The sequence below is a fragment of the Pinus tabuliformis genome, chromosome 3_2 (genome assembly GCF_031772625.1).
Source record: "Pinus tabuliformis cultivar Carrire ecotype Pingquan chromosome 3_2, CPIR1, whole genome shotgun sequence".
NCBI lineage: Eukaryota > Viridiplantae > Streptophyta > Pinopsida > Pinales > Pinaceae > Pinus > Pinus tabuliformis.
In genome coordinates, this window is record NC_142302.1 from 1,192,151,052 (window position 1) to 1,192,162,177 (window position 11,126).

Here is an 11,126-nt window from a genome sequence, read left to right on the forward strand (position 1 = left end):
TATGTCAATGTGATAAAACGGTATGGTGTTTTGTACACAACAACAAGTGATTTCAGGCTGGTTGGTTACACTGATAATGATTGGGTAGGAAGTGTTAATGACAGAAAGAGCACGTCAAGATATGTTTTCCATTTGGGTTCCAAAGCCATTTGATGGCCCTCTAAGAAGCAGCTAATAGTGTCATTGTTAATAGCAGAAGTTGAATATGTCGCAACAACAACAATAGCATGTCAGACAGTTTGGATGAGAAGGACGTTGAGGGATCCTCGTCATGAGAAAGAGGGAACAACAACTATTTTCTGTGACAACACTTCATCAATTGCATTGTCAAATAATTTTGTCTTTCACAAGAGGACCAAGCATATTGATGCTAAATATCATTTTATCAGAGAGTTGATTAACAATGATGAAATTGTGTTGCAACACTGTTTGGGAATTGTCGATGACGACAATTGTGATTAAGGGGGAGTGTTGGAAATATTAATGCCAACCACTGCAATAAATACTTTGAGAGAAACCATACTTTCCAGAAGTTTTTTTTTAGGTTGCGTCTTTGTTTGAAGATGGAAGGACTAAAGCTAGAACAGAAGTACCGTGTGAACCATTCCACAACACATCATCGAAGTTAAGGCTTTCAATGCAGTTTGGTAAATATAAGCAAGCATTTACTGCACCAATATTACCCATACTCCAGAAAAACTTGCATGATTACTGTCCACACTCAACAACAACAACTTATTAATTATTTTTCTCACACTCAACAACGACGTATTAATTATTTTGCTCACACTCAACAACAACAACCTATTAATAATTTTTCTCTGTCATGTATTAATGTAAAGTTGTATGTTGAAATAAATATGGATGTAAAAGTCATTTTGTGTTAGAGAGAAAGAGAGGTTGGGTAAGTTAGAGAACTAAGAAAATCGTGGAGCAAATTTTGGGGCGCCCGTGAAAACAACTGTTACTTTGTTTTACTATCTATTATTCCCCAACCCTAGTGAAGTGTGAAAGCAATAGTTACTGTGCTTTACTTGTGTTATTCTGTGAGAAGTGTAAATCAATGTAAACATTTTTCTTACTTGGTGAACGAGCCGCAGTCTCATGAATGTATTTCATGAAAGTTGCTCCAAGCTTTACTCAGTTTTACTCTGTGTTTTTGCCATAAATTCTATGTATTATTAAGCCTTAACTTCCCTAAATCAAGCCTCATGAAACCTCTCCCTTCTGCCTCTCCGCTAAAATTATTTTTTTCTAAGAAAACCCATACCTAATTTCTAACCATATCCAGAAAAAATAAAAATAAAAAGAAAAAGCATAAGTTAAAATACCCTTTATTATTAAATTAATAAAGCTAGAAAACTATTTAAACTCATCTGACCAAAAGTATAGGTATGATTCGCTCGTCATGTACGATTTATTGATCTTAGATTCAAAATGAGAGAAATAAATGCTGATAATAAATCTTGTTAAGGGAAAAATTATAATTAGAAAAGTCTAAATATTTTCAAGTTTTATCTCACAGGTTTATATTTTTTTTATTTTATTTTTATATCTACCAGAATTGGCAATGGCGGTGGTATCGTACTCGTGTTACACGGTGTTACGACTTGCAGTTCCATTCGAGGTGCGACCGCGTTCGGTAGCGAACGAGCGGTTGGGATAAGTGAAGTGTGAAGTTCAGACTTAGCGTGCAAGTTATGCGAGTGCGTAGAAGGAGGGCGAGGCATGTATATAGGTGTGGGAGCATGGAGAGTTGCCCATGTGCCGACCCGACTTGGAAACAAAAGTCGTCGGTGAATTGTGGAGAAGTATGGGTGTGTTTAAGAGCATGGGCAGGTCGGCTGGTTAGCCGCGACCTTGCCCAATGCTCATATATATTGGGAGAGCATTAGAGCTCCTTTCAAAACTTGTAAAGAGGATTGCGCAGAACTAGAAGGTGGACGTAACAATATAGGAGGGCGCAGATTTGGGAGATGTGCCCGTTCTTGGGCGAGGCCGCATAGAGGTGAACACCTATCTTGGTTTTGGGTGAAGAGTGCAGGTGGAGGTCGCCCGCCGGTTGGAGTAGGGCATGGACGGGTTTGTGGCGCCCAAGTTATGCGACGAAGCTCCCAACGGTGAAACGTTGGTAGGCGCCCAGTTTGTGCAACGACTTGGCACGGGTTCTTGGGTGACTTGGGTGAGCACCCGCCCGTCGTGCAAGTGTGCACAATGTAAATTTTGGTGAAGTGTTGAGATTGTGAATGGAGGTGTGTCTCGAGCAGAGGCGCCCATGTGTGGTGACTTGGAGGCGTGCCCAAGTTGGGCAAACAACACGATTGTGCGACGAGGTGAACAAAGTGTTGGTGAGTCATGCGGCGACCGTGCGGAGGTTCCGATGAGCTGGGCAACTGAGTTTGCCAAAGTTGTGAAAATTGGCTAAGTGTAAATTTGGGGTTTCCTAAGATTTAAGTTGTAAAGCTTTGTAAAAAGTGGAAATTGTATAATATATTGATTCGGGCAGACTCATATTGCAGGGAATTGCCCCTCCCTCTATATTGTTGTGCATTTCTCTTGTATAATGCTATTTATGTGAATGTTATGGGCTTTCACTTGTATAAAGGAACACATTAATAATACTTGGTAACGAAAATAAAAAAAAGTACAGAATGTTAGGCGTAGTCTACAATCGTAAGTATTGGTGAAAAGAAAATGATTAGTAGTGCTGCACCTCGCTATAAGCAGTTAAAAGACTACTGCAGGTGTAGGGGCATGACAGGTGGTATCAGAGCTAGTGCCGGGGAGCTGGTGCTAGTGTTGAAGCATTGAAGCTGATACGCACCTACACTTTGTGACAGGTGGTATCAGAGCTAGTCTGAAGACTTGGAGAAGTCTTGTAGAGAGCTGGGTGAAGCAAGTGTGTAAGCACTTGACAGTTGATGACACTGGAAGCAGGTACTTGTAGGTGAAGGAAGCTGATTTCACATACAATTGGAACAAGGGCTGGTTCATGGTTGCAGAGAACTTGGTGAAGCTGGTGAATGGTGAAATAGGTTTAGCAGAGGAGAAGCTTCAAGCTTGGGCCAAGATGAATGACAAGGCATGGCAGGTTTGGAAGAATGCAAAGGGAAGCTCTTGCTTACCTTATACAGGTTGAAGCAGATGAAAGAGGAAAATCCCCGGATTTGAAAGGAACTTGAAGTATTGGAAAAGAATGTTGAAGACGAACTTCTTCAACTTGGTTGGACAATGGAGCAGGATGAAGTTGCAGATTGTGCTGACAAGGAAGAGGAAGTTGTGATGTTTGAGGATGTTGTAGATGTGACAACGATGGAGGATGAACTTGAGATCGATCAAGTTGGACCAAGATCGTGCAGTTTGCAGACATGGATGGATGATGATACTCACATGGAGGAGCCTTATGATGATGATGATGATGTAAGTACTATTGATACTTGTGCTTCATTTGAGCATTTGGTAGATGGACCATATGCAAGGAAGGGTAAAATCAGTTTGCCGATGCTGGGGAGGACCTTACCATGGATGTCTATGATGAGACCTTGTATGGAGAAGCAAGGATTGTTGATTGTTGTAGGACTTGTTGGGGTTGTTTGTTACCTTATGGTAGAAGGTACAAAGGCCTGTGACAATGGAGGAACATGATCATCATTACGGAGGATTGGGTCATGCTTTAGCCACATGAAGAATTGGCTAAGTGCCCGACATGACTCATTGATAGATTGAAGAGGGCACACACTTGGGATATGATGATACTTGGGTGGAATTCTCATGGCCGAAACCAAGAGCAAGTCTTGGTGGAACCTTTAGTGGGGGAGCTATGATGGAAGGGACTCATGATGATGATATGGTTGGGTGACCGAGTTCACTAGGCCGAAGATTGCAGACTTGGATGAGGATGACCGATTGTTGTGACGAGTCTACCTGGTTGGACAACATGGGAAACTTAGTCATGGACATCAGGTTGGAGACATGGAGCATGGCAGTATTATGCGAGGACATTATGCAGGAGCACTTGTAGCGGTGTCACTTATGGGCATCCAATGAGGAGTGCCAAGGCAGGGATGTTATGCAGGTGGATTTGCTAGTGTGACATGGAGACTTATTATTTATGAGCCGATGGAGAGATTGTGCACTCTTGTACAACAAGGCCATGGACTTGGATGGAGTTGTGAGCAGACTATGGAGCATTCCTACTACATGGAGAGCTAAGCCATCTTGCAGAGACCTTTGGGCCGAGACTTGTATGTTTGCTAAGATGTTGGTTGGAGATGACTCATGGAGCTCATGATGACATGAGGTTGTGACTTCTAGGGACTTCATATATGGTGGACTTGGAGGATCTGATGCATTGAGGAGCTGAGGTCAGGTACTTTGATGTAGAATGGGCTGCATACTTTCAAGTACATGTATGGGTGTGGCTTGGAAGAGTGACTTGATGTGGAGGATCAATATGAGAGACTTTGGAGTGATGGAGTTACATCGATGATGATGCCTTGGTGGAAACACTTGGACATGGGTTGAGCCGAGACTTAACCACTTTTGACACATGGGAGTTGATTCATCTATGATCATGGGCACCACATGGATAGATGAGATAGGTACATACTTGTTTCTATGGCAGACTTGAGGGATGGCACATGCAGATGTGATGGAGGATTGCTTCATGGACCTAGATATGGCACATCGAGAGTTGGAGTTTGACGAGATGGTCTCTTCATGTTGAAGAGGCACACATATGGATGATGACGTTGGGATAGATGTGGCTGATTTCAGGCAGCACATTGACACCAAACATCATGGACAACATGTTGTAGATGAGATGGGGACTACTTCATGGACCTGAGCATGGCTTAAACTTGTATGGAGATGGATTCTTGATCGAGTTGAAGATGTGACAGAATGTTATGAGAAACGACTGATGGTGGCATGAGGATGTGCATTCTCATGGTTTGAGTGTGATAGTTGGACTGATCACCTGACTAGTTCCGACATGGGGGCTGACAAGGTGCAGAGATGTGTTAGCATTATGTTGGAGTATCATAGCAGTAGTTCACACAAGGACGACACATGATGAGGTCGACACGAGAGGTTGCAAGAAGCATGTAGCTTGGATGGAAAGGCCAGCCTTCCACGATGGGGAGCGGCATGTGGAGATTGCGACAAGGTAGTCGGTGGTCATGGATTGAGATGATTTCTGATGTATGACATACCGATGGGGTGTATACCTTGGTATGGTGAACTTGGTGATAGATGGTTGCCGGGACGAGACATGATGGAGACAGTGGTTCTACATATGTTGCAAAGATGGTTGCAGTATGTGGAGGAGTTGACATCATGGATGAGACAGTTGTTACTGATCTTGGTGGATGGCTACCAGGATGGTATGTTGTCGAGGATGACAATGACTTCAGGTGGAGGAGGATGTTATGACCTGCGGTTCCACCTGAAGTGCGACCGCATTCGGCAGCAAACCAGCAACTGGGATAAGTGAAGTGCGAAGCTCAGACTTAGTGTGCGAGTTATGCGAGTGCGTAGAAGGAGGGTGAGGCATGTATATAGGCATGGGAGCATGGAGAGTTGCCCACGGGCCGACCCGACTTGGAAGCAAAAGCCAACGGTGAATTGTGGAGAAGTATGGGTGCGTTTAAGAGCATGGGCAGGTCGGCTGGGTAGCTGCGACCTTGCCCAATGCTCATATATATTGGGAGAGCGTTGGAGCTCATTTCAACACTTGCTCATCAGTCAAACATGTAAAGAGGAGTACGGAGAACTAGAAGGTGGATGGAGCAAGATAGGAGGGCGTAGATTTGGGTGATGCGCCATTCTTGGGCAAGGCCACACAGAGGTGAACGCACATCTTGGTTTTGGGTGAAGAGCGCAGGTGGAGGTCACCCGCCAGTTGGAGTAGGCCGTGCACAGGTGTGTGCCGCCCGGGTTATGCGACGGAGCGCTCGATGGTGAAATGTTGGTGGGCACCCGGTTTGTGCGACGACTTGGCATGGTTGCTTGGGTGACTCGGGTGAGCGCCCGCCCGTTGTGCAAGTGTGCACGGTGTAACTTTTGGTGAAGTGTTGAGATTGTGAACGGAGGTGTGTCTAGGGCAGATTGTGAATGGAGGTGTGTCTTTTGGTGAAGTGTTGAGATTGTGAACGGAGGTGTGTTTAGGGCAGAGGCACCATAGAAAATTTTAGCGGCGAATGTTCGCCCTTTGGTGAAATTAAGGGGTTTTAAATTTTTAGTGGGCGAATATTTTGTATCATAGTACATTTTTACAAATCACCTCAAATCGCCCACCTTGTTTTAAGGGAGAGGGTAAAAAAGGTAAATTTAGCCCTTGAAATTAGGAGTTACAACCTTCCATTTGCCCATTTTCAAGCATAGGTTTTATTTAAGTGAATCCATTCGCCCATTTTCAAGAATAGGTTTTACTTAAGTGAATCCTATGGGCCAAAGGCCCAAATACCATATTTATAAAAGAGGTATGGTAAATCAATAAAAATATAAATAAATGAGAGGTATGGTAAATAAATAAAATATTTTTTATATTTACTCCATAAGTCACCTTATATACATGCAAGGGTGTAAACAAATTAAAATATAAGTAAAGTGGAGGTATGGTAAATAAATAAAACGTCTTTTTATACTTACTCAAAAGGTATGGTAAATAAATAAAAATATAAATAAACTAGAGGCATGGTAAATAAATAAAACCTTTTTTTATATTTAATCCATAACCCTCATTCTATTTATGAAAGCTCAAGAAAGAGGTTTTATTTAAGTGATTCCTATGGGACAAATACCATATTTGTAAAAGAGCTATGGTAAATTAATAAAAATATAAATAAACCAGAGGTATGGTAAACAAATAAAACAATTTTGTTTAGAAAATCTTCGGCAAGATCACATAATCAATCTTTTGTCGACGCGTTTCGAACCAACTAGTGTGGTTCATCGTCAGGACAAGTTGAAAAACAGATCCAGCTTAGTCTGTTTAAATAGCTAGAGCAGAAACACCAACGGTTACCTGGGTGAAAAGTTAACTTAAGGAGCAAGGTCAATTTCGGTTGAATTAGGTATAAAGTAAAATTAAATAAATTATCATATAATAATAAATATATATAAATAATATATAAATATATAAAATTAGTTATATTAGGTGTAAGATAAGGAATAAAAATATGAAGAATTATAAAATAATAATAAATTATTTATTATATAAATGAAGAAATAGTATTGTTAGTAGGTAAATAGATTTTATATATAAATTTGGTTATATTAGGTGTAAGATATATAAATATATAAATAAAGAATTTTAATAAATTATAGAATTAAAAAATATTTTTAAGGTAATAAGGGACCATTCTTTATAAACAAATAAGATGGAAGAGAATAAGAATAATCAGAAGAATTAAGTTGTTAATAATAATAATAATAATAATAAGTTATAAAAATAATTAAATTAAAAAATCAAAGTAAAGTAAAAGACCATTACCAAATAATAATATTACGTAATTGTTTATTAAATTACTAAATATTAGTATTTAGTAATAGTTTATAAACCCAATAAAATAATTAATAATTAAGTTAAATAAATAAGTAATAAAATTAATAGTATTAATAATAATAATAAAATCAAATAAATAAACATACATTATAACCCCTATAATCTAGTTACATTAGGTTAAAGTCCAAGATAAATCCTTTAAACCTATGGTCAAATAATCAACATTAATTCAAAATTTATAAAGTTTAACTAAGTCAATAGGTGAATATAATATTACTTATAAGGTCTAATACACTAGTAAGCCCGACACTAATTCATAAAATACTTAGAATAATAGGACAAATCTGCCACAAGAAAAAATACAAGGAGGGGAAAAACAGAAACCCTAAGACCTAAAAAAGAGGGGACATGAGGAGGCTAGGAAGACAAGGCTGGGACCCAGCAACAGCTAATCTTCCAGCCATCATCCCTATTAAGATTGATCGGCCTTTTCTCAATCTCCAGGGCCTTTCTAAATTTGCGATGGTGAAACTGCGCAATCTTGGCAAGGACTTGAGCCTCCTCTATACATATATGATGAATAGTCTTCCCCGCATGCTCAGCCAGGGCTGAGGACTTGGTCCTACCATGTCTTAAGTCAGCCGAATGCTCGCTAATCCGCTCATTGATAGAACGACCAGTCTCACCAATATAAGGGGTCCCACAGGAACAGGGAATGACATAGACGCCCTTCATGTTCTTAGGGTCAATCGGGTCTTTCACAGACCTGAGGGAGCCACGGATAGTATTGAGGGGTCTAAAAGTTGTGGGCACATCAAACTTCCTTAGAATCCTCGCAATCCTGTCCGTGGTCCCTTGGATGTAAGGAAGGTTCGCACCCAAGACATGATCTTTAGGAACCCTTCGGATTGAAGGCTCCTTCTTGGCCCTGAGGAAGGCTTTATATTTACTCCATAAGTCACCTTATATTTAGGAACACTCAAAAAATGCGTTATATTTAGGTGAAACCTATGGGCAAGATACTATGGGACAAATACGATGTACTAGATTGTTATTAATACCATGCAAAAAACATTATTAACCCTAACATTAGTATTAATAAAAATAAAAATGGCACATGGTATTGACCCATGGTATTCACCAAAATGGCACATGGTATTGACCCATGGTATTCACCAAAATGGCACATGGTATTGACCCATGGTATTCACCTGGAATGTAGCCTATTTAAATGGGGGAATTAAACCAGCATAGATCCATCTTTACTCTGGATCTACTAACCCCCGAGAGGTATCAAATATCCTGATATGCAAACTAGCATAGAGTGAAAAAATATTTGATCCGATTAAGAGTAAATATGTATGTTGTAATTTAATGTATGTTAAACATTTTAGCTTGGTTAAAATAAAAATTAACTATTAACTATGGATATTATTGATATTATTAATAATTAAATTAAATTTATGGAAAAATTATTCTAAAATAGATATACCTATCAATATCATAATAAATTCAAATTATTATTAAATATATATATTAAATATTATAATTTTTCATAACTTAAAATTTATTTATATATTTAAATTTTCTTGTAATAAAATCTTAAACTAATTCCAAATTCTTAAGTAGTATTTCTTAAGATTTTCTAAGTTTGCAATAGATGTAGTTTTGATATATAGTTATTTTGGAATTGGAAGCCAAAACATTGATCCCAAAACTCATAATCATGTTTTCATTTAAAAATTAAATATAAAATGAGGGGATATTGTTATTTGGAATATATGATCTTAGAATTGATCCCAGACTAATCTGGATTGGCTTGGTATGGCAGGTTTACAAGGGTATTCTCCCCGTTAGTAAAGAGATGGTAGCCGTGAAAAGGGCGAAGAACGAAACAGCCGAGGCTGATTCAGAATTTAAGGCCGAATTAGAACTGCTGTCTCAGGTCCATCATAAGAATCTAGTGGCACTCATTGGCTTTTGTTTTAAGGAAGGGGAGCACATGCTAGTTTACGAGTACTTCTCAAATGGATCTCTTTCAGACAATCTCCATGGTAGTTTTCTTGCTCACATAGTCATTTTCTTTATTGTCTGCCTATCTCATTATTCCTTGGCCACGATCTGATCAATTTTCTCTATCTCCAATTAACAGGTAAAAGAGGAATTCGTCTCGATTGGCAGAAAAGATGTCGTATAGCACTCGGGGCAGCGAGGGGATTGGCGTATCTTCACCATCATGCCGAACCGCCGGTAATACACAGAGACGTGAAGTCCAGCAACATCTTGCTGGACAAGAATATGAATGCCAAGGTATCCGACTTCGGCCTTTCTAAACACGTTCCAGAATCAGCGAATGGAGGTCCAGTTGAAACTGAAGTCAAAGGAACCCCGGTCAGTATATCTCTGCTATTAATTTTTATGTAAGTCAAATTGAGTCCAGTTGAGTTTTATTTTTATTTTTATTATTTCCCGTTTGAGTGCGGTTGAGTTTTAGTTTTATTTTAAGTAAAGTTGAATTTAGTGTGTAATTGTAGGTCAAAATTATTTTAAAGTAAATTTTATTGAAGATTAAATATCTTTTCATTGAATTTATCGTTATCATCACATTTTAAGCTCATCCGATTCATTATAATCATCCAATTTTTATATAATAAATAGAGAAAAACCCTACATAATATAATGAAATTTTGTATCTTCCCTCCTCTGCCTTGTAATTTAGTCTAACTCCTTTAAGTTAAAGTGTTGTTCTCTAATTGTGAAAATTTGAACGTTAATGGGTTGGGCAGGGCTACGTTGACCCGGAATATTTCGTCACACGGAAGCCGACACAGAAGAGCGATGTATACGGGTTCGGTGTTGTATTACTGGAAATCCTAACATCTCGGCAGCCCCTAGTGGAAGACGCAATATATCTGGTTGATGAGGTGAAGACTACACTAGAGATCGGTGGAATAAGTGCGTTTCAACGCCACCTTCTTGACCCCTTCATTCGAGATTCTCTGAGGGTTGAAATACTCCTACGATTCGTAAGATTAGCGCTGCGCTGCGTTTCCGACTCGGCTACCAATCGTCCCAACATGAGATCTGTTGTGAAGAAGCTGGAGGCGATCCTGGAAGGGCCATGTGACGCAGCAATAACTATAGTGACATGCCATGATGATGAGTCTGAAACAGCTGCATTTTCATGTGGAGCTGATGATCCTAACTATCTTTATGGGGCTGTAATTTCTCCCGCTTCCTTTCATTACAGTGGCACATACAGTGTGACCGACACCGTAGAGCCTAAGTGAGCTTAGCTCTCTCCATATAAATTTTAGACACCACACGGAGCGAATGGCGAAGAAAAGATTAACGACAGGGCAAGTAGGTGTAAAGCTGTACAAAAAGTCGTGATAGTCTCTTGTGTATGTTGTCACTGGTTTGTTCCTTCGGTCGAAGATTCAGCGTATAGAACAGCTTTTGAAATCCCTGGATATCACTTTGGCGCAGACAGTGTAGATCCCACGCCATTTTAAGATCTATTCTGTTTTTGGATAAAGCACATTACTGTTATTGCTTTAATCCTTGTTAATTGTAAATATTTAATGATGGTAGAGTAACACAAGAAAGTAAAGTTGGT

At 39.4% G+C, this 11,126-nt stretch overlaps 1 protein-coding gene across 1 annotated transcript; it reads left to right on the plus strand.

Annotated features, from left to right (window-relative positions):
- Window positions 1-2,074: 2,074 nt before the first annotated feature.
- LOC149184987 (leucine-rich repeat receptor protein kinase HPCA1-like) lies at window positions 2,075-10,797 on the plus strand. The gene is made up of 4 exons (XM_089415507.1): window positions 2,075-2,173; window positions 9,339-9,561; window positions 9,660-9,898; window positions 10,294-10,797. Exons 1-4 carry the CDS (start codon window positions 2,075-2,077, stop codon window positions 10,795-10,797), a joined length of 1,065 nt encoding a protein of 354 aa, XP_089271633.1.
- The last annotated feature ends 329 nt before the right edge of the window (window positions 10,798-11,126 follow it).